We start from the raw sequence: 24,414 nt of genomic DNA on the forward strand, positions 1-24,414 counted from the left end.
AAGGACATCCGCTTCCTGTTGTAAGCGCATTAAGTTCCACTGTACCATTTTCAGAGGACGCATGACAGGAGGTGGCTTCTTGAATTTCAAAAGGTACCCGCTCTGAATGACATTGAGTACCCATTTGTCCTTTGTGATCTGTTTCCACTCTTCCAGATAGCACACAATACTTCCTCCAACCGGAGTGGCACACGGTTGTGGAGGAAGCTTCCATTCATTGTTTTTGAGGCTGCTTGGTAGCTGATGATTGCTGCCTATTTCCGCTGCCTCTGCCTCGTCCAGGTCGCCTCTGCTGGAATTGCGATCTCTGTTGACTCTGGCCTTGATTTTGCGAGGACCAATTCGTCTGTTGGCCCCTCTGCTGAAAAGATCTTTTGTCATAGGGACGAAAATTACCTCTACGCTTGAACTCTTTTTTCTTTTCAAGACCAACGGCCTTAAGAGTGTCTAACTCCACTTTCATTTTAGACATCTCGTCATCGGCGTGAGATCCAAACAGAGTCGAACCATTAAAAGGTAGATTTACCATCTTTCTCTGAGCCTCAGGTTGTAGACCCGTAAGGCGAAGCCAAGCCGTACGTCTAGCACAAACACCATGTGCATAACCATGAGCTGACAGATCCGCCGCATCAGCAGCCGCACTAATGCTTTGATTAGCCACCAATCCTCCTTCTTCCACTATTTCCAGGAAGTCTTTCTGATCCTCCTTAGGGAGTTTTTCTGCAAAACGAGAAACTGAGTCCCATAGCAGACGATCATAGCGGCCCAATAAGGCTGACGCACTGGCCACTCTCATGACCGAACCTGAGGTGTTGCACATTCGTCTCCCCAAGGAATCCATACTCTTACTATCCTTCTCTGGAGGAGCAGAAGAGGTAGATGTTGCCGAATGTGCTTTTCTGACTGCCGCCACAATAAGAGAGTCTGGAGGTGGGTCAGAACGCAAAAATAAAGGATCTTCCTCTGGAGCCTTGTACTTCTTTGCAATCCTAGAAGGTCCTGAACCCACTGTGGCCGGAGTTAAGAAAGTTTTCATCGCTGGTTCTATCAACCCGGGCACTAACGGCAGAAGAGGCCTACCAGTCGTCTTGTGATGTAGGGTTTCAAAGATGACTGACGTTGCTATTTGAGGAACTGCCATCTTGATCTTGAACTTATTCGCCCCACGACATAACACATCATTAAATGTGCCCAAATCATCCACTGGAGACACTCTGGACGGAGGAGTAGATGATATTGTGGGAGAATAGTCTCTATAAGAAGATCTTGTAGAAGACGAAGATGACTTAGAAGACGGAGAAGGAGTTCTACGTCTCTCTTGAGGAGTTGCAGATCGCTGCCTCCTTCGCTCCCTTGAACGAGATTTACGTCCTTCTACAGACTTAAGAGACGGAGCAGGAGTCCTACGCTTTTCTTGAGGAGTTGCAGATCGCTGCCTCCTTTGCTCCCTTGATCGAGGTTTCTCTCTTTCCAATGATCTCGAACGTGATCTTCTTTGCAGCTCCGTCCGAGGAACCGGAGCTCTGTCACCCAATAATGGACGCATCTTCCAATGCCAAAGACTTTCCAGCCATCTCGGTGACAAGTTGGTAGGCCGACCTACACGCTCAGGTGAAGCTTCAGGTGACACCTGCACAATATTCAGGTCTGCTGAAGACTTGGAAGCTCCGGAGACTACACTGTGCTCAGATACCACTGAGCCAGATGGAGTCCGCTGACTGGGCACCAATTGCCTATCATCTGCCTGGCCTGAGGTAGAGCCCGACTGAGCCACCATAGAAGAATCCTGATGCACTGTCTCTTGTCCCACCGCATCTTTTTGTTGATCCTGCGGTGAAGAAACCACTCTAGGCTCAGGACTTATGTCTGACCTCGACAAAGACCTAAGTGAGGTCCGAGAGGCTGATCGTGACAGTCTCAACGCCGACCTGTGCACAGGTGGGGGAGACCTAGACATTCCATGCTTCGAGCCCGAAGCATGCTTCGACGCCGATCTACGTCGCGATGGAGACTTTGACCTCCTCTTCTTAGACCTCGACGTCGAATCCTTCGACACCGATCTTCCTCTCGACGTCGATCTCTTCCTCGACGACGATGTATGAATCTCCTTCGACGTCGACACTTTACTCTTCGACGTCGATATATGATCCTTCGACGTCGACACTTTACTCTTCGACGGCGACCCATGATCCTTCGACGTCGAACGCATCTTCTCCTTCGACGTCGAGCGTTGAACTCCCGACGTCGTTCTTACTGCAATCGACACCAGATGTCTCGACGTCGATAAAGATCTCGACGGCGAAGGTCGAGATGCTGTATACTGCCTCACCGGCGAAGTCTTCGACGTCGACGGAGGCCTCTTCGACGTCGACGGAGTCCTCTTCGACGCCGACAATGCTGACGGCGATCTGGATCTCGACGTCGAACGCCTCTTTTTCGCAGGAAAAGCTTCCTGGAGTCGATTTTTCTTCATTTTACCTTCTGGAGACGCTGATCTTCGACGTTTAGGCTGAGAAGGTGGCTTAGAAGTCGATAAGAAAACCTTAGAACTCTTCTCACCACGATTCTCTCTCTCCAGAAGGCCCAGAAGCCTCATTTTCTCTCTTTCTTTTAAAGTCCTACTAGAAAGGTTGAGGCAATGATAACAATCTTCCACCTTATGAGTATCAGGAAGACACACCACACAAACAGAGTGTGGATCAGTTTTTGCCATTTTCTTCCCACAGGAAGGACATTTATAAAATAAAGGTGGCATACTGACTAAAAAATTCACAACAGTTTAGTCAGAAAAAAGGTAATAAACACCACCAAAGTACTATTTGTCAAAAAATGTCAAGAAAAAACCAACTTCTGACAGAAAATACTACAAATGAGCAGAGCTCAAGTTCCAGGTTCCTCACAGAACAAGCCGGAAAAAAGAACTGACCTAACTGTCACCTGTGGTGCATGATGGGAACAGAGTTCTCCTAGAGGCCTTAAAGGCAAAGTGTGCAGATTCTCTGGGGCCTTAAAGGCAGGGTGCCAGTCTGATTTTCTGTACACAGACACATTTTCATATGCAGCCGTTTTAGGCTAATAGCTGTTTACAACAGGTTCTTTGATGAAAATAAAAGTTTTTCATGGTTATGAAATGCATTTTGGGCTCATGCCTGTTTATTGCATTTATATGCAGCATATTTTCATGCTTCAGAACGTGTGTAATTGTGGCTTTATTAGCCTATGTATATATGTTAGGCTGCATATTATGGTTATTATACATGTATATGTGTATAATTAGTTAGTACTATGTACTTTTTTATATATTTTACACATATATATGTATATTGTTATGTGTTCCGGGTTCCCGCTCATGGGCGGAGATAATTCAGTGCTTATGACTATTAATGAGTATCCCCTGGAAGAGAAGCTGGTCGTCCACACGATAGTCTTTAGTCCTATCGAGGTAGAAACTCACCGCCCTCTTAGGGTCTAGACGGTGAAGCCGCTCCTCTTCCTTGGAAGGGTGAGGGGGAGGATAAAAAGGTAGGGAGGGTAATGGACTGCCCCAGATGGAAAGGAGTTACCACCTTCGGCAGAAAAGCAGCCCTGGTCCCTAGTACCATTCTCTCAGCATGAATGGTCAGGAATGGGGGTTTCGAACTTAGAGCTTGAAGCTCACTTACCCTCCTTGCCGAGGTAATTGCTACAAGAAAAACAGTCTTGAAAGACAGAAGTCTCATGGGACACTTATGTAAGGGTTCAAAGGGTGAACCCATCAAGTAAGTCAAGACAAGATTCAAGTCCCATTGAGGCACAATAAATGGAGTTGGAGGGAATTTATTGGTAAGACCTTTGATAAAACGCAAAACAATAGGTGACTTAAATAAAGACGGCTTGTCCGGCAAACAAAGGAATGCCGACAAATAGCCTTTTATAGTCGCCACAGCAAAACCCTGCTGGGCCAAAGAAAGAACAAAATGAAGAATGTTGGACAAACGAGCCGTCAAGGGGTCAATAGACTTCTCTCCACACCAGGAAACAAGTTTGGACCATCTATAGGAATAGATCGACTTGGTGGTGTCACACCTGGCCGATAATATGACATCCACTACATCGTGTGGGAGAGAAAAAGAATTCAGGTTGCCCCGTTCAATCTCCAGGCATGAAGGTGCAAGGTCTGGAGGTGGGGGTGTAGTACCTGCCCCTCCATCTGAGAGAGGAGATCTGCCCTGAGAGGGAGACGGAGCGGCGGGCACGAGGAGAGGTGGAGAAGATCTGTGTACCACACCCTTCTTGGCCAATCCGGTGCGACCAATATAACTTTGGCCCGGTCTTGACGAATCTTCCTCAGAACCTGAGGAATCAAGGGTATGGAAGGAAACGCGTAAAGGAATTGTGAGCCCCAACTCAACTGAAACGCGTCCCCCAAAACTCCCTGCAACGGATACTGGAGACTGCAGAATGCGGGGCAGTGAGCATTCTCGCGAGTGGTGAACAGGTCCACCTGAGGAGTTCCCCACGTCCGGAAGACGTGACGAACCACCTCTGGGTGAAGCCTCCACTCGTAGTCGGCTGAGAACTGCCGGCAGAGTGTCTGCGCGAATGTTCAGAACTCCGGCCAGATGATTTGCCATCAGACAAATCTGGTGGTCCTGAACCCAGGACCAGAGACGCAGAGCTTCTCTGCAGAGAAGATGTGACCCCACTCCTCCCTGCTTGTTGACATACCACATCGCGGTCGTGTTGTCCGTCAGGACCTAAACCGACTGACCGCAAAGGGAAGGGAGGAAGGCCTTGAGTGCCAAACGAATCTCCCTCAATTCCAGAAGGTTGATGTGAAGCAACCTTTCCTCTGGAGACCAAAGACCCTTGATCTCCAGATCCCCCAGATCTGGAGATCACCACCCTAGAGTGGAGGCATCCGTGATCACTGTGGCAACCGATGGAGGCAGATGAAAGGGCTTTCCTTGAGACAGATTGCCCTCCACGCTCCACCAAGACAGATCCGCTGCAGTTTCTCTGGAGATCCTCAGACTCCCTGAGATCTCCGTTGTGCTGATACCACTGCCTGCGGAGGCACCACTGGAGCGCCCTCATGTGCCAGGGTGCATGGTTGACCAGCAGAATGCAGGAAGCAAACAGACCGAGCAGACTAAGGACCTTCAGGACTGGAACGACCGCTCCATTGTAAAACAAAAGATTCATTTCCTGAATGTCGAGACTCCTTTGAGGAGGAGGGAATGCCCGACAAACAGTAGTGTCCAGTACTGCCCCTATAAACAGGTTGCGCTGTGAGGGCACCAGGTGAGACTTGGGTACATTTATCAAAAAACCCAACTTGTACAACAACTGAGCTGTCTCCTGCAGATGATGTAGCACCTTCTCTGGAGACTCCGCTTTGATCAGCCAGTCGTCCAGATAAGGGAATACTGGAATCCCTGATCTTCTGAGATGGGCTGCCACCACTGCCATCACCTTGGTAAAGACTTGAGGCGCAGTAGTAATTCCAAACAGAAGGACCGCAAACTGGTAGTGTTGTGACCCCACCGTAAAACGGAGATACTTCCTGTGCGACTTCAGGATTGGGATGTGAAAATACGCGTCCTGCAAGTCGAGCGACACCATCCAGTCTTCTTCCAGCAGCGCCTATAGAACCTGCAAAAGGGTAAGCATCTTGAACTTCTCTTGTTTCAGATAAAGATTCAAGATCCTGAGATCCAGGATTGGACGAAGCATGCCATCCTTCTTGGGAATCAGGAAATACCGGGAGTAGCAACCCTGACCCCTTTCCTGCTCTGGAACCACCTCTATCGCGCCTTTCTTTAACAAGGTCAGAACCTCCTCCTGAAGGAGACGGAGATGTTCCTCTGAGCAAGCCCCTTGACAAGGAGGGTAAGTTGGAGGGAATTCCCTGAAGGGAAGAGCATACCCATTTGCCACAAGATTGAGAACCCATTGGTCTGTAGTGACCGATTCCCAATCCCACAGAAAATGGGTAAGCCGGCCCCCAACAGGACCAACATGACTGGGAATGGGGAATCTAGGGCTGCTTTGCTGCGGTGATAGGGGGCGAGGTAGAAGAAGAGGAGGAGGAGGAGGGTTGACGACCTCGAAGACTACCTCTGCCTTTTCCCCTATAGGACTTGTACAGCGTATTTTGCTGCTGCTGTCGAGGCTGTCCTTGCGGACGAAAGGACGACTTTCCAAATCCTCTATACCTTCTGAAAGATCCTCTAGATTGAGTCTGTAAGCCAAGAGATCTTGCTGTGGCCTTGCAATCTTTGAATCTCAAGTGCGGTATCCGCCTTCTTACCAAAGAGTCCTGTTCCATCGAATGGTAAGTCCAATAGAGTAGCCTGCACATCAGAAGAAAAGTCTAAAAACTTCAACCAAGCCCCCTTCTCGTAGCTACTGCAGAGCCCATTATCCTTGCTACTGGATCAGCCGTATCTAGGCCACTCTGGATGACTTGACGAGCTGCAGCCTGGGTGTCATCCAAAACCTCTTGAAAATTTTTCTTATCCTCATCAGACAGTTTTGGCAGCAACTGCTTAGAAGAATCCATCAAGGCATGGATATATCTTCCCATCAAGAAAGTAGCATTTGTAGATTTCAACGCCATGCTTGCAGATGAGAATACCTTTTTGGCAGACTGGTCAATGCGCTTTGAATCTCTGTCAGCCGGAACCTGAGGCAAAGCCCCTGAAGACTTCTTTGAACAAGCTGCCTGAACTGCTAGGCTCTCAGGCAAAGGATGAGCCGACAGAAACTCTGGATCTTCAGGTGCCACCCTATACCTCCGTGCCACAGTCCTGGAGACCGCAGGAGCAGATAAAGGCTTTTTCCAAACCTCCAACACTGGCTCCAAAATTGCCTCATTAAATGGTAAAAGAGGTTCAGACACAGATGAGGGAGAATGCAACACTTCAGTCAGAAGATTGTATTTAAACTCCGTGGTAGGCAGAGTAATGTCCAGTAACTCCGCAGCTTTTCTCACCACCATATGATAGGGAGCTGCATCCTTAGAGGGAGCATCCGGGCCAGGAGAAAAATCCCACTCAGGTGAGACATCAAGGCCACTTGCGTCCTTTAATTCCGCAAAATAGTCCTCAGATTCAGGAAGTTCACCTTCCTCCATCTCTTGCCGATAGTGTTCCTCCTCTACAGCCCTCTGGGCTTCCCTCCTGGAGCGGATCCTAGGGGCTGGAGTCGAAGGCTCCACGACCGACTCGACGGCCTCGGGATCGGCGTCGAACGCGGATCCGACGGCGCAACAGACTCCAAACGAGGACGACCAGACGGCGCCGGAGAATCTCGATACGGCGTCGGAGATTCTCGATACGGCGTCGGAGATTCTCGGCACCGGAAAGTTCCAGGACGGTGTCGCTGGCATAAAGGGCATAAACGGAGCCTGGGCATAAGTTTGGGGAACACCCAATGCAAAATGACCCATGGGATCCGCAGGTGCACCGGATAGGTACATAGCCCTCGCAGAGACGCCATACATTGCGTTAAGATAATGTGATGGGTCCTGACCTGGAGCCGGGAATGGAGGATAATTACACAGCGTCGTCCCTGAAGCCGGTGCTCCTGGAGTCGGGCCAGCCGGCGCCGATAAAGGAACCTCCTCCGGCTGCTTCTGATCCTCATGCTCTGGCTCTACCTCATCAAGATTCGGAGAGTTAACCGAATCCAAGGGAGCCGGCGTCAGAGATCGAGAGACCTCGACTTCAGAAGTAACAACCTTCACTGGTGAAGCCGGATTCGAAGGCAAAGGACCGACGTCATCTCTGTGACGCCGAGGAGAAGATGACTTCGGCACCGATTCTTTATCAGAGCGGCACCTCGAAGAATGCTTCTTCTTCGACTTCGAATGCCCCTAAGCAGACTTCGAACCCGACCTGGATTCGGATCGAGACCTCGACCTCGATCTTGATTTTCTTTTACTCGCCTTCTTTTCTTTTTTCTTCATCTTGGCCATAAACAATTTCGCCTCCCTTTCTTTCAATGCCTTCGGGTTCATCTTCCGACAGCACGCACATTCTTCGACTTCGTGATTAGAAGATAAGCACCAAACACAGTCCTGATGCGGGTCAGTAATAGACATTTGCTTCCTGCACTCTCTTCAGGGCTTGAAACCGGACTTTCTTCCCGACATTTTAGAAAGGAAACAAGAAGAACAGACGAGAATACTAGGAATTACAAAGTAACTACGGAGAGTCCCAAAAAAAACGTTAGCGTCGACGGCGCGGAAAAAAGGGAACTGACGTCATCACGCCGACGAGGCCCTATTATGGATCCAGTGATGTCAGCGGGGTCGCGAGCGGAGTCGTAACCTCTGTGACGTCGTCCATGACCTCGCCGGCGTGGAGAGCTACAAAAGTTTCCGATTGGCTGCTGCGCAGGGGATATTCACAAGGTGAGGAATCCACTGGCAGATGTATCTATCAGAAAGATTATGCAGCGTTTGAGCCCTGCCTCGTGATAAGGCAAATGTGTCAAGAGTCTGAAGAATTGCCTAGAGGCTGCATGCCCGTCGGAGACGGGCGCAACCTCAGTCAGGGTGGTGGTGGTGCTGGACCTCCTCCTGCGTTGGCGTCTATACAAAGGGAACAGGCACCGTGGATGACACCAGGAAAGGAGTCCGCATTGAATCCTATATGGCTACAAAGAGTGCAGACCCACCTGCAGACTTCTGCCTGGTGGCCACTGCAGATCTTTGAGGGCCCAGAGGGAGCCGGTAAAGTCCCAAAAATGAGCAGCGTGGCCTCTCTGAAGACCTTTACCTGCTGCAGTGTCACAGATGACGTGTTAAATCTGGGTGTGCAAGGACCAGACTCTGAATCGGCTCTGATAGAGATCAGGAGTAAGACTGGGAGGTACGAGTGGCAGGAAGGGGACGATTCTCGACTTTGACTTCTTATGCTTTTTATTGGACTTACATGGAGACTTTTGACCACAACAATGCTGTGCCACTGGACTTACTTTGAGAAAGGATCTTTCTTTCAACTGGTCAACTGGTCAATTTCTCACAATTAAACACCACAAGACCGATCTAGATCTTGACAGCTCAGACTCTAACCTCTGCCCCCCCGTGACTGAAATCCCCACAGGCACTCTCCGCTCGACCCCTGATAGTCCGAACCCTCCCTCACAAAGTACCTCTTCCTCAAACACAGACCCTTTTCCCCCGGCCCTTACTCCCCCCCCCTTGTCCAACGTCCTCTCCAATCCAGTGGTCACTCTCCCCCCTACCACTACTGCACACTCCCCTTCAGATGCCCCACAGGCACAACCAGTCTACTCCGCTTACCTCACTGACAACCCCTGTGACATCCCCATGTCCAAAGTCGTCACCAATCCAGCAGACACGTTCCCCCCCTATTATCACAGCACTCTCACCCTCCGCCGTCGCACACCCACATACACAACCTGCCTCCACCGCCAATCTCATTGACATTCCCTGGAACTCTGACTTCCTACCTAGAATTTCTCTCCTTCCTCACTTGGACAGCAGACCCTCTACTCCTCCTCTGAACTCCTTGAATGGGAGCATTACTAATCCGGCTCCCCGCGTCCAACCTCTTCCCTCTCCTAATCCCACTGATTCCGTCCAATCTCTGACCCCTGCTCACTCTCCCTCCATAGACCCAAGGAATTTTCGGCCCCTGCCTAAAACCTTAAACTTTTTCAGCTCAATAGCACAGCAACTGAACTGAATGGAGCTGAAATTTAACTCCCTTGCTGCTGATTTCCTATACTTAAAACAAGACCTTCTCAACAGGACCAAGCCACTGTGCTCCATCTCCCCAGGTAGATTTGCTCGCTCCCCACTCAATACCTCTCCCTTGGCCCCACAGAGCACCCCTCGACCCTCCAGTCTGTCAGCGAGTCAGGCACTTCGACCCAACCAGGATCGCCAACCCCTTTCGATACCGAAACCTGATGAGAACAACTACCCATACCTCGCTTTGAGCCAGAAGTCAGCCCCTTTCCCCATCCTTGTTATTATCGGCAATAACAGAATCCCTAAAACTGTCCACTCGCCTAGACCTCCTCCTTAATACTCCTCTATCCACCTAACTCCCCCCATCATCGAGGCTCCCCGTCCTCTCTCTTGCATGCTCCTCAACTGCAGATCAGCAGTACAACACACCACAGACATTGCTGAAGCTCTACTCGCTGAAGAAATTGACATCGCTTTCCCCACCGAATCCTGGCTCAATGTCTACTCCACCGCCATTCTTGACATTCTCAACCCTCCAGGGTACACCATCATCAGACAAGACAGGGAGGACTAGCCATCATTCACAAAGCTGGAATACAGATTACCAAACTTAAACTTTCAAAATTCCTATAGTTTGTATACCTAGGTGTCGAACTCACTGCCAAGCGTACCTCACCCATCAAATTCCACACCATCTACTATCCTCCTGGAGAGCATACCCTTTTCGCCGTTGAACTAACATACCTAATATCACGGTTCTCCATAACAGACACTACAGACTTGTCCCTGGGTGACCTCGGCTAATCCAGATTTTGAAATGGGGTTGCCTTTGTGTTGTGGTGAGAAGGCAACAAACAACTGTTTTGTTTTTCGAAAATCCTTAGTTCTATCAATGTAGTATAGAAGTGCTCTCTTGACATCTAGTGTGTGTAGAGCCCTTTCAGGTACTGACTGTGGATTTGGAAAGAACACTGGCAGTTCTATTGTTTGACTGATGTGAAAATGGGATACCACTTTGGGCATGAACTTAGGGTTGGTTCTAAGAACTACTCTATTTGCATGTATTTGGATGAATGGTTCCTGAATAGTTAGGGCTTGTAGCTCACTAGCTCTTCTAAGTGAAGTGATTGCCACTAGAAATGCCACTTTCCATGTTAAAAATTGCAATTCGCAGGAATGCAATGGTTCAAATGGTGGTCCCATTAGTCTGGTTAAAACGATGTTAAGGTTCCAGACAGGTGAAGGTGGGTGTTTAGGGGGGATTATTCTTTTGAGTCCCTCCATGAACGCCTTAATCGCAGGCACTCTAAATAGCGAAAGATGTTGCTTGTTTTGAAGATAAGCTGCAATGGCAGCTAAGTGTATTCATATAGATGAATAAGCTAGATTGCAACGATGTAGGTGCAAAAGATAGCAAATGATATTTTGCGTTGAAGCATCTAGTGGGTTTACGTTATTGTTATTGCAGTAAATGACAAAACGCTTCCATTTTGCGGCATAACAAGCACTGGTTGTAGGTTTTCTTGCCTCCTTGAACTTGTTCATACAGTCCGGAGGTAAGTTTAGGTACCCAAACTCTAAGACTTCAGGAGCCAGTTCAGCTGTTGCGGATCTGGGTGCTGTATGTCTCCATGGCTCTGAGTGAGTAGAGTGGGTGTTAGCCGCAGTCTTTGATGAGGTACCACGGAAAGTTCTAGGAACGCTGTGTACCATGGTTGCCTCGCCCATGTTGGAGCAACCAGGATTAGTGTCAGTGAATGCTGGCATAGTTTGCGTGCCACTAGCGGTATTAACGGTGCTGGGGGAAAAGCGTACGCAAATCTGCCTGACCAGTTCATCCATATCGCATTGCCCTCCGACTGCGGATGTGGAAACCTGGCGGCAAAGCACCGGAATTTTGCGTTTTCTTTTGTGGTGAACAGGTCTATCTCTGGTTGTCCCCACTGTTGGAAGTATGGTTGGAGCACCGAGGGATGAATCTCCCACTCGTGCAACTGTTGGCTGTGTTTCTTTGGATGGCCCACTTCCACATGCGTTGTGCTAGATGTGATAGCTGTGGGAAGTGTGTTCCTCCCTGTTTCTGTATGTAGTAAATTGCTGTCATGTTGTCCGTCCGGATCAACACAGCTTTGTTGCATAAATGTACTTTGAACGCTTTCATTGCCAGAAAAATTGCATCATTTCCAGCAAGTTGATGTGCATTTGCTTTTGTTGTGCTGTCCATAGGCCCTGCACTGTGTACTGAAGGACATGGGCACCCCATCCTATGAGAGATGCGTCCGTCGTTAGCACTATTTGTGGTACAGGCTCCTGGAACAGTCGGCCTTTGCAGAGGTTTTGTGGATTCCACCAATGCAGAGAGTTGTATGCACGACTGGTCACCAACACTAGGTCCTTCAATTGTCCTTGAGCCTGGTTCCACTGCCGTGCTAAGCACTCTTGTAGCGGGCGCACGTGTAGTCTGGCGTGAGGGACTATGAAGATGCACGAGGCCATCATGCCTATGAGTTGCATAAACACTCGGGCAGAGAGCGAGTGTTGGGACTTGAACTTTTGGATTAGTAGCTGCATACTGTTTATTCTTGCAGCGTTTGGGTATGCTTTTGCTGTCAAAGTATACACTGTTGCTCCCAGGTACTGCTGTACATGGGATGGCTGAAGGTGAGCTTTTTGGTAGTTCAGGGTGAAGCCTAGGTTGTGCAGTAGGTGAATCGTTTTTGACATGTGGCTGGCACACTGCTGGGCTGACTTTGCTTGTATTAGCCAGTCGTCCAGGTACGGATAGACGTGAATATGTTGTCTTCTTAAATGTGCAGCCACTGTCGCTAGGCATATGTGTACACTCTCGGAGCTGTTACACCACCAAATGGAAGCACTTTGAATTGGTAATGCTGATTTAGTAGCGTAAACCTGAGATACTTCTTGTGAGCAGGATGTATCGGGATATGGAAATATGCGTCTGAGGTCCAATGTTGCGAGGAAGTCTCCTTGCTGCGACAGTGGTAACACTTGTTGTAGAGTGAGCATATGAAAATGCTCAGATAAGATGTATTGATTTAGCGGCCTGAGGTCCAATATTGATCTGAGAGACCCGTCCTTTTTGGGGATGAGGAAATATAGCGAATATACTCCTGTACCTTGATGTTCTAAAGGTACTAGTTCTATGGCCCCTTTTTGCAGCATGCTGATAACTTCTTGTTGCAATAAGTTGAGGTGTTCTGCGGACATATAGGTATGTTGGGTGGTGTGGAGGTGAGCTCTAGGCAATAGCCATGTTGGATAATTTGCCTTACCCACTTGTCTATAGTGATGTTTTGCCAGACTGGTAGGAATTGTTGTAAACGTCCCCCGACTGGTGTTATATGGTCTGGGGGTAGCGCTAAGGAGTCACTGTTTTGTATTTGCAGAGGATCTGGTGGTGTTGTTCCCTCGTCCTCTGCCTTTGTTGTTATTGCCGCGGTATCCACCTCTATTGTTTTTATTGTAGGTGGTTTGTGTGTTCCCTTTATAGCTTGTGGTCTGCTGTGATGCGTTGCCTCTTGCAGCCCCTCGGTAGCCTGAGCGACGAAAGGAGCCTCTATGTTGTTGTGACTGTAGGGCTCCCATCGACTTAGCCGTCTCAGTGTCTTTTTTCATTTTGTCCAGTATTGTATCCACATCTGGACCAAACAAGTAGTCAGGATTAACCGGCTGGTTTAACAAAGTGGACTGAACTTCGTTTTTAAAACCAGAAATGCGTAGCCACGCATGTCTCCTGATCATAACACTAGTGTTAATAGACCTGGCAGCTGTATCTGCCACATCTAAGACACATTTAATGGATGCGTTAGTGATCAGCTTTCCCTCTTGTATCAGTTGTTCAGCTTGTTCTTTGTAAGCGTAAGGTAGATGCTGCAAAAGCGTTTCTAAGGTATCATAGTGTGCCCTGTCATACCTGGCTAACAGGGCTTGCGTGTTTGATATTCTCCATAGATTAGCCGCCTGTGCGGCTACCCTTTTCCCTGATGCCTCAAAAATCTTTGATTCTTTGTCGGGGGGCGCAGCTTCCCCAGTTGTTTGAGAGTTTGCACGTTTACGTGCATTTGCCACCACCAAAGAATCTAAAGGCAGTTGTCCCTTAATGTATGTAGGGTCCACTGGCGCTGGCCTGTATTTCCTTTCTATTCTTGGGTTAACAACCCTGGCCCTAGTGGTATCCTTAAATATGTCCCCTGCATGTGTAAGGACCCCTTTTAACATGGGCAGTGTTTTAAATGTCCTTTCTGATGTTGCAAAAGTGTCAAAGAGGAAATCTTCCTCCACAGGATCTGCATGCATGTCCACATTGTGATGGCTTGCTGCCCTTTCTATTAATGAATTAAAAGCAGCGGTGTCCTCTGTAGGAGAAGGCCTAGCAGGGTATGCAGGTGTATCATGGATGGGTTGCGAGTCACCTGGATGTATTGGGTCAGCCCATGGTTGTGTCTGACTGTCTGGGTCCGCATCTACTGGGTAGGTGTATTCTTGATCATATTCCTCATCCACTTCCTCATCTGAGTGTGTGGGTGTATATGAATATGTGTGTGGCATATGTGGCCGAATAGGCTCAAAAAGAATAGGTGATGTAGAACAGTCCCTTTTTTTTTTAGTGGAATAGTGTAAGTGTCCGACTCAGTTTCTGGTCTGATCTTCCTCTTGTGAAGAGTGAGTTTGCCAGATTTAGGATCAATATAGAGTTTTGATTGTTCAACTGATTCAGGGTCTGGATGTAGGACTTCCTGTTCAGCAGTTTTGTGTGGTTTTGCCAAAGTCTTTTGTTTTATTAGCTTTGGGTCGACGCCGGCTTTTTGGTCGACCGCCTTTGACTTTGAGGTAGGTGGGAGGCCAAATTTAATCGGTCCGATTGTCATTTGTGGTACTACGGTTTGTTTTGGTAGTGCCTGTTTCTTCGGAGCCGAAGTTTTGTCGACAGTCTTTTTCGGCTTGAGTACGTCTTTGTGTACTAGTGCTGGTTTCTGAACCGATGGTTTTGGATCGACGCACTTTTATGTAGGATCGATTCGTTTTTTCAGTTCGATTTTCTTTGGGTCGATGATTTTCTTTTGGATAGCAGGTGGTTTGTCGGCCTGTTGTTTGGGTTCGACAACCTTCTTTGGATCGAGTCCTTTGTTTGTTTTTTCAGCACTCGGCGCCGATGTTCTCGGTTCTACGCCCTTTTGTTTTGGCGTAGGTACCGGGGCGCTGCTTTTCGGCTCAACTACTTTTTTGGTCGACGCCGATGGTTCAACGTAGTTCGGCCCGAAGACAGTGTTGTCTACTAGCTTCTTCGGTCTCGTCTCTGATGGATCGACGTAGTGTGGTCCGAAGACCGTGTAGTCGATAAGTTTCGGTTTCGTTTTGTGTTCGACCACCTTTGGTTTCGACATCACCAATCTTGGGGGTTGTTGATTGGATGGCTCTTTAGTAATATTCTTAGCCGGGCTGTATTGCGGGGCTGTAGAATGTCTTTCGAGATCTTGGCTAAGGCCTTGTGGCGATGCCTCGACCTGAGCCTGTTGAACCATGGAGGTGAACGTATAGGCGGCCGTAGTTACGGTTGGGCCTGTTTCGTCACTAGAGTCGTCCTCTACGGCTCCAATTTTCTTGCTAGTCGTCCCCTACCTCAACGATGTCTTCTTCCTCGTCGATGTAGTAGTCGGAGTCATGCTCCGATCCGACTGTTCTTCATATTCTTCTGCCTCGACAAGACTGTCTTCGTCTCTGAAGATATTCTCTGGCTCTGGCGCTCGTCTCTGCATGGTTAGTCGAGCTGCACGTCGAGTTCGAAGTGTCTTTTTTGGAGATAAACACTTGTTACATACAGGGTGTTTATCGATATGTGGGTATTTGGAGTTACATTGAGGGCATCTCTTGAATGGGCTCCGTTCCATCAACGACTAGTCGCGTGGCGTCGAGAAGGCCCGCGGCCCGATTCGACGTCCCAAGTAAAGAAGTTGTCGGCACCTATACGAAACAATACCGACGATAGCAGAGGCCTTTTGGCCTCTAGAAAGAGTAGTTTCGATTCCGAACTTTGAGTAAAGGAAGATCCACTGTAGTCCGAGGGAGGAGCCATTTATCACGTGATACTTCGAAGACTCTTCCAGGACAACAACGTGCAATCATCCGGACCCAACACTAGGCGGCGATCTATGCACAGATATGAATTCAGCAGCCCACATGCCTCGAACCAGAGGTTTTAGACCAAGTAGCTCCACTCAAACAATTGAGGCGAACCAAATCTAAACCCTGGTTTAACGTGGATCTGAATGAGGAAAGGCGTCAACTCAGACAAACCGAAAGGTCTTGGAGACTAAACCCCTCGACCTTACACGTAGCGCAACTTAGATCTGCCAGGCAGGTATACAAAAAACACATTTTCAGTGAAAAGGCGTCTTTCTTCCGCAGTCAACTAGATCTGGCGAAAGACAGGCCGAGAGGACTCTTCAACATTGTCAAAAGCAAAACAACCTGCACGCCGTCTTAAAAAAATCAAAGCCACCAATGAGCGATGTGAAGAAATTGTCACCTTCTTCACTAATAAAGTCTCAAAAATTGATCAATCCTTCATCCAAACCGCTAACCCTCCTTCCCTCTTAACCTGACCCCCTTTAACCATCCTTGAACAATCAGCAAGAGTTCTTAACGAGGACAATCAGGCATGCCTCCAGATAAAAAACAATGAGCATTGGTCCGACTTTGAGCTAATGTCGGAAAATGAGGTCTTCAGTATAATTTCTAACCTAAAACCTTCCTCCCACACTATGGACCCCATCCCATCCACAATTATAAAAAACTCAACCACACCATTTCCCCTTTCTGGACAAAAATCACCAACGCCCCTCTCACCTCAGGCTGTGTCCCAGACTCCCTTCAACTTGGACAAATCACACCCATTCTCAAGAAACCAGGGGCGATCCTAATGATCTTAACAAACTCAGACCTATCTCCAACCTCCCATTTCTTGCAAAAACATTGGAGAAATGCATTCTCCACCAACTCAACAAACACATTAATGAGTTCAACCTCCTCGACACCTTTCAATCAGGATTCAGGAAAGGCTCTAGCAAGGAAACAGCTATGCTCAACGTCTCTGACGAAATGCACAAGGCTTTAGATGAAGGTGATGCCCGCCCACTCATCCTTATTGACCTATCTGCGGCATTCGACACAGTAAATCATCCAGCGCTTCTGGAGATCTTGTTGAAGCGCTCCGGCATAAACGGCACAGAACTAAAATGGTTCACCTCCTTCCTTCAACACCGCTCGCAACAAATTAAAATCAACTCCTGTCTCTCGAAGCCAACAAAAGTCACATTTGGGGTCCCGCAAGGCTCGATCCTCTCCCTGTCCCTCTTCAATCTCTTCATGGAGCCCCTCACAATCATCTTGAAAAAGCTGGAGTGAATTACCACCTTTACGCTGATGACACCCAAATCTATTTCAAAATTAAGTCTCCAAGAGACATCCAACACCTCAATGCCACTCTAACCGAGATCCAAACTTTGTTTAACGCTAATCGCTTAAAGCTCAACCCAGATAAAACGGAACTAATCCTATTCCCTCCAAAAAAGCAACCATTGTCCAATCCAAGAGTGGTTCAAGAATCTGGTCGCCCTAAACTGCCCCATCGTCCTATCCAACTCAGTTAAGTCTCTAGCCATCACCCTCGACAAGAACTTATCTATGGAGGCCCACATCAAAAACTCTGCTCTTTCCTTCTTTTCTCTCTGAAACACCTCAAGAAATTGAAACCTTTTCTTCCCCCATGATGACCTCAAGACAGTAGTCCAATCCCTAGTTCTCTCTAAAATCGACTACGGGAACGCCATCCTAACAGGGACTCCAAAAGCTCACCTACTCTCTCTAAGGGCAGTGTTGAACATAGCAGCTCGACTCTTATCTGGAGTAAAAAGATTTGAACACATCACTCCAGCTCTCAACTCCCTCAACTGGCTTCCCATGGAAGGGAGGTGTATTTACAAGCTGACCTGCATCACACACAAAACCCTTCACTCTCCGGCCCCTGACGACCTGAACAACAAACTGGTAAGAGCAAGTCAATTCAGAACTCTGAGAAGCTCCAACTCACTCCTCCTTATTCCTCCGAAACTGAAAAAGAAAACCACACAGTACAGTTTGTTTTCTGGCAACAACAGGATGTGGAACGCTCTCCCTAGAGTCCTCAGATGCAACCCCTCCTTCTCCTGTTTCAAAAGGGACCTGAAACTCCATCTCATTAACAAATACTTTTCTGACAAACGTCAACTAACCTAGACTTCAATATCCGAGTTTACTCCTCTTGAAATTAAAGGATAGTTGGTGACCGGACTGTGTTAACCACTTTATTATTTTTTTTCACGCTGTATTTTTTTATCCCTAGTTCGCTTCCTTACTGCCTGCCTACTATGTAATGCAAGTTAAGTCTGTTTTTTTTACAAGGTGTAAGTAAAGCGCTCAGATACCTATGGGTTAAGCTAGCGCTATATAAAACTTTTAAAATATAAAAAATAAAAGTGGAGCCTTTTTGTGTTTGGCGACAAACTTTTTCCTTGCTGACCCACATGGCCGCAAGCATACTTTAGAAAACTATCACAAAGCAAAGAGCATGAGCTAATAACATGTAAATGGTTCAGCCATTCCAAGCAGAGATTGAACACGTTAGCTAGCTAAACTGCTTACTGCAACTTTGGAATTCTCTGCAACAGCTAATGTGCAGTCTGTACGAATGTGAGGAACTGAGAGAGGAAGCTGGTACAACTGGAATTCCAGGCCTCTCTAAGTACATCAAATCAATCTCGGTGTGGTGTAAGAATGTAGTTGTAAATCATTTAGGTCTAAGGAATGTCCAAGGGTCTGTTCATGGTGCTGATATACTTAAGTAAACAAGCTTTACCTCAACTTGCCTCTATCCTAGATCTTTTTAGTTACCCAGGCTTCTAAACACCAGTGCTTAGTTAGATCGTTAATACTATACACATCATCTTACTAGGTTATGGGTGTGAAGGAGGCAAAGCTACCTTTCAGCATATTTCGTTTATACACTCACCTGAATTGTGTAGGGGGGTCTACATGCATAGCCCACCCTTCACCAGCAGGTGAACACGGACCTCCGGATGTCGACCCATCCCAACTACAGGAACCAGGATCAGCAGAGTTAACGGGTAATGTAGGAGATGTTTCCATAGGCACAGCACTGAAGTTGGCAGTCCAGCTGTGACCTACAAGCAGAAAAAAAATGTTTTATATGTGATCTGGATTCCGAGCCTCTCATAACATGCCCTATGGTAACTATAAACCAGGACATTAATATATCCACTTTAAAATTAGTCCTTTTTGTCAGATGTGGAAGTTCCTTTATGTCCATATTTAAAAAAACAACACAGAACCTCAATTTCTTTACCACCGATCTTAATTTTACGTGTGTTCAACTTCTAGAGTCTTCTTTTTTCACAAGTCCATTTATGGATATAGAGTCTTCCTGCAGATTCCTCACCGTATGAATGCTCCCTTACATGCATCAGACATGTCCAGAAAAAACTTCTCAGCATTGATTATCCAGTGCCACCCAGTGGTGCCACACAATTCCAGCCACAACGTAGATTACAAATTTGACATCACCAATTAGAAGCGTTAACATTAGTTTTTTGTTTTTCTGCACTACATCAATACAGTTCAGAAAGTCTCATTTATGATATTATTAGCTTTCAACAGCAACTTGGTAAAAAAAATCTACTCAAACGGCATACGTTTTCAAGCCAAATGGTGAATAAAGATGTTCCTTTCAAATCCCGACAATGACTTTATGTGGTATCTGGGGTCTGACTGACTGACGTAACTTGTGACTCTTGCAACTCCACACACTCAGAGGCTATTGGGATTGCAGGAGGCCAAGCTGTTTACCTCTGGTTAGACACTCCAAGCAAACTCCCTATCCAAAGGTACGTCTCCTTGCATGATTGTTTTCCTAGTTGATCATTCAGCAGGTAGCAGAGGTAGAGCCTGGAATAAGCTCTCCGAAGCTAAAACCAAACCTTTCATCAATAATACATAATTTTCTCCAGCCGACTCTGCAGAGGTGAATTCTAACTGATTCGAAAGTGAGATTTGAAAAACTTTAGACAAAATCATACCACGGACTTCCATAAAGAATCGGAAAGGAGTCTCAGCTCCCTTGTACGATCTTACACTGAGATGCCAAATAAAAATGCAGGCAATTGGAGAGGAAATGGAGGCGTCACTATCTTGAAGTAGAAGAGCTTCATTTAAAAAAAGTGTTACATGATTATAAAAATAAAATAAGGAAAATGAGAGCTAACTACTATTATGAACAATCATTGCAGCTCTCAACAAAGCAAGGAAAACATTTAAAATTCTTACAGAATTTACTGATCCATCTCGCCTCAAGCGAGAGATTGAACCATCACAGACACTATGTGATAATCCATCAGAATATTTTGAGAATAAAATTGAAACAATTCTGGAGGGAATTGGAAAACCTACTGTAGGTAAACATTCTATTACACCTCTCCCCAGTCCATCTCAACTTGGATTGTCTCCTCTATAAGATCTCTCCCCTTCAGACCCACCCTATGTGACACTCACTAGGCTGGATCCTATCTCTGGCGAGACCTTTCAATCCTATTATAGGACTATAAAATCGGGGTCACTGATTGACCCTCTGCCGCCAAAGCAATGGCAAATATGGGAAGACAAGCTCGCTGGTCCACTCCTACAACTATGTAACCACTCTTTAGAAACTGAGAAGGTACCTTACTGTTGGAAGAAAGCCATAGTTAAACTACAGCTAAAAAAAGCCCTCTGACTTAGCCAATTTTAGGATGATTTCTCTTCTTCCCTTTCCAGTAAAAATGTTAGAACGCCACATAAGTGCATTACTCTCAAAATATCTAGAGGATGCCGCACAACTTGAGGAAGAGCAATTCGGATTCCGTCCTGGTCATGGAACTGAGACCGCCCTAATCTGCGCCCCCGATGAACTGCGGAGGACTACAGACAATGGACAATCCGTTGTACTTGTCCTCTTAGATCTATCAGCGGCATTTGATACGGTGGGCCACCACACCCCACTGTCCAGATTTATGGCAGTGGGTGTGAAGGGGGACAGATGTTGAACTGGCTAGAATCCTACATGTCAGGGCATTGCCAAGCTGTATCTCTTCCCCCTTTTTCATCCAAATTTAGAAAGACCACAAATGGTGTTCCTCACTGCTCCTCTCTGAGCCCCATCTTGTTCAACATTTATATCAAACCTCTCATATCACTTATAAAAACTCATAATATTAAGTTAATTAACTATGCACATGATACACAATTGATTCTGTCATTGAACAATAATCAGGAGGACCCATTAGCAATTTTCAAGCTTGTACTTTGGACATCTTAAATTGGATAAACAAATTCTGTTAAGATGAACAGAAATAAAACGGAACTTCTCTGCTGCCCTTCTAATAAAATTCCGGTACCTTTACCATCCAATTTCTGGCCGCTACCTAAGGAAACCCCATTGGGTAACCCTGTAGGGGTACGAAACCTGGGTGTGATAATCGACCATGGCCTGATTCTGGAAAATCAAGTCAATGGACTTACCAGGACCTGTTTTGCACTGATGCACAAGTTACTTACCTTTGGTAACGATATATCTGTAAGAAACAGTAGTTAGTATTAGATTCCTTACCTTAGAATATCCCCAGGCATCAGTCTGGATCCGGAAACTTTTGCGTAGCAGTACCCCTGCGCGTCGCTAGGCGTCGTCTGCGGCTCCGCGTCCGTCGCCGGCGTCGGGATGATGTCGCTGGAGTACTTAGACGCCGCCACGTCCGAGTTCAGACGCCATTCGTGATCCATCATGCACCCACGGCTGAGTTTGTCCGCCCTGGCGTTCAGGGAACCTGCCAGGTGTTGAACCACCAGGGTCACGCCCTGATGTTCCAGCCACTGCCAGAGACACAGAGCCTCCTGGCATAGGGTCCACGACCCCACCCCGCCCTGTTTGTTGGAGTACCACATGGCGGTGGTGTTGTCCGTGAACACCTGCAGTACACTCCCCCGGACAGAGGGGAGGAATGCTTTCAGTGCAAGTCGGACCGCCCGCAGCTCTAGAAGGTTGATGTGGAACCGGGACTCCGCCGGAGACCAGAGGCCTCTGATATCCGCCTCTCTCCATGTGGCCCCCCCAGCCCAGGAGGGACATGTCCGTCACAACTACGTGCTCCGGTTGGGGAAGGGAGACGGATCTGCCCAATCGCGGTCCGTGAGCCACCACAGCAACTGTCTTGTAGTGCCCTAAGAGATCAAGACTTGGTCGGACAAGTTGCCCTGATGCTGGGCCCACTGAAACTTCAGATCCCACTGCAGAGCCCGCATCCGCCACCCGGCGTGATGCACCAGAAGGATGCAGGAGGCCATCAGCCCCAGAAGCCGCAGCGTCAACCTGATCGAGACTCGGGATAAAGGCTGAAAGATTGGAATCAGAGCCTGAATATCCCAAACCCGCTGTTCGGGAGGATGAACCCGAAACTGCGCAGAGTCTAGAACCGCTCCGATGAAGAGGAGCTTCTGAGAGGGGCACAGGTGTGACTTCGGCACATTGATGGAGAACCCCAGCAGTTGCAGGAGGTCGGCCGTAGTCTGGAGGTGGCTGACGACTGTCTGGGGCGAGCCCGCCTTCAACAACAAGTCGTCGAGATAGGAGAAGACGGACACCCCTAATATGCGCAGATGAGCTGCGACCACCGCCATCACTTTCGTGAACACCCGAGGGGCGCTGGTAAGGCCGAAGGGGAGCACGGTAAACTGAAAGTGCTCGTGGCCTACCGTGAACGGCAGGTAGCGCCGGTGGGCCGGCAGGACACGGATGTGAAAATAAGCGTCCTGCAAGTCCAACGCTACCATCCAATCTCCCGGGTCTAGAGTCAGCATCTTGAACTTCTCCTTCCGGAGGAAGCCGTTCACGTTTCGCAGGTCCAAGATAGGGCGTAGGCCCCCTTTGCCCTTCTTGGGAACCAGAAAGTAGTGGGAGTAACAACCACATCCTACTTCTGGCCCAGGAACGCGTTTGATGGCCCCCTTGGCCAAGAGGGTAGTAGTTTCCTCTTGCAGAAGTTGCAAGTGATTCCCCGACACGCGGTGGCATGGCTGGAGGTTCGCCTCGAAGGGGAGGGAGTAGCCCCTTCGGACGATTTGCAGCACCCACCTGTCCGATGTGATGTCGCGCCAGTGGAGGCGGTGATGGCGAACCTTGCCCCCCACTGGCGTTAAATGGGCCTGAAAGCTCGGACTAGGAGGGCTTTGAGGCGGATGCTGTGGGGGTGGATGTGGACTGGCCTCACCGTTGTCCCCTGTCACCGCCACGGCAGTTACCAAGTCCGCCACCGCACTGGATGTTAGTCTGCGGCCCGTGGCTGGCAGGACGTGTGGGGTGCCCGTTCCTTGTCCACGAAAGGAGCGAAAGGCAGCAGTTTGCTGGCACGGGCAGACGGCCCAAGGACTTGGCCGTAGCCCTGGCGTCCTTAAAGCCTCAAGCGCATTGTCCGCCTTGTCGCCAAAGAGGCGACGGCCATCAAACGGCATGTCCATAAGTGTGTTCTGGACATCGGCCGAAAAATTGGCGGATCTCAACCAGGCGTGGCGGCAAACCGCCACCGTTGTTGCAATCGCCTTGCCTAGCGAGTCTCTGTATCCAGCCCACATCGCAAGGGCTTGGACGAGTTTAACCCAGGCCTCCTCCGGGCATTGTGGCAGCACGTCCGCGACCATGTCCCACAGAGAGTGGGTATAACGGCCCAAAAGGCAAGCGGTGTTGACCGACAGCAATACTGTTCATACCTTTTGGATTCCCGATCAGGGGGAGCTGTCGGGAACGCAGTCTGGGAATTGGAGGCCTGGATAACCAGGCTCTCGGGGGTGGGGTGGGTGGACAGGAAACAAGGGTCGCCCGGGGCCGGGCGGTGGCGTCTGGCCACGTTCCTATCTACAGGAGGACCTGTAGTGGGCCTGGACCAAGTGCCCAACAGAACGTCAGTTAAGGCCTCATTGAACGGCAGTAGAGGCTCCGAAGAGCTTGTCTGCGGTTTGAGTACCTCAGTGAGGAGGTTAGTCCTCACGGTCGCGACGGGGAGCTCAAGAGACAAGGCCTTGGCTGCCCTCGTCAACACCACATTGTAGGCAGCCCCCTCCTCTGTAGCCACGGTAGGAGGGGAGACAAATCCAGTGTCGGGCGAAGTGCCCAAACCACTGGCCTCCCTTAGTTCACCTGCCCAGTCCTGAAAAGACTAGCAGTCCCGTGCCAGAGGGTCCTCAGACCCCTCCCAATCCGCCTCGTTCTCCATCGCCTGGTATTCCGGTTCAAATGATGGGGCCGGATCATAGAAGTAAGGCACTTCTATCGGCGTTGAATGTGGCGTCGATCGACGCCGTTCAGGCACCGGAACCGGATCGAGGAGATGAGTGGTGGCGACTCGCCGAACTGTGATGACTCCGGCCCCGCGACCGGTCCCTCGACCTCCTCCTGGACCGGGACCTCGAGCGGCGCGGGGCCGACTGCCGGAGCTCGAGGCGCTTATGGGACCGCTCCCGCCTAGCTTTCGACGTCAAGGCCCGGCAGTCGGGGCACGACTTGTCATCGTGGTCGGCCCCTAAGCAATACAGGAACCGCCGATGGGGGTCGA

General features: G+C 48.6%; 1 protein-coding gene across 11 annotated transcripts in view; it reads right to left on the bottom strand.

The window, feature by feature from the left end:
* Nucleotides 1-24,414, bottom strand: part of PPP6R1 (protein phosphatase 6 regulatory subunit 1) — a 1,126,148-nt gene that overhangs the window by 282,534 nt on the left and 819,200 nt on the right. For all 11 annotated transcript variants that reach the window (XM_078655037.1, XM_078655034.1, XM_078655036.1 and 8 more), the window contains one exon: nt 18,774-18,945. In XM_078655037.1, the coding sequence (XP_078511163.1) occupies nt 18,774-18,945 (172 nt within the window). The remainder of the gene's footprint in view (nt 1-18,773; nt 18,946-24,414) is intronic.

This window comes from Lissotriton helveticus, chromosome 7, assembly GCF_964261635.1.
Source record: "Lissotriton helveticus chromosome 7, aLisHel1.1, whole genome shotgun sequence".
Classification (NCBI taxonomy): Eukaryota; Metazoa; Chordata; class Amphibia; order Caudata; family Salamandridae; genus Lissotriton; species Lissotriton helveticus.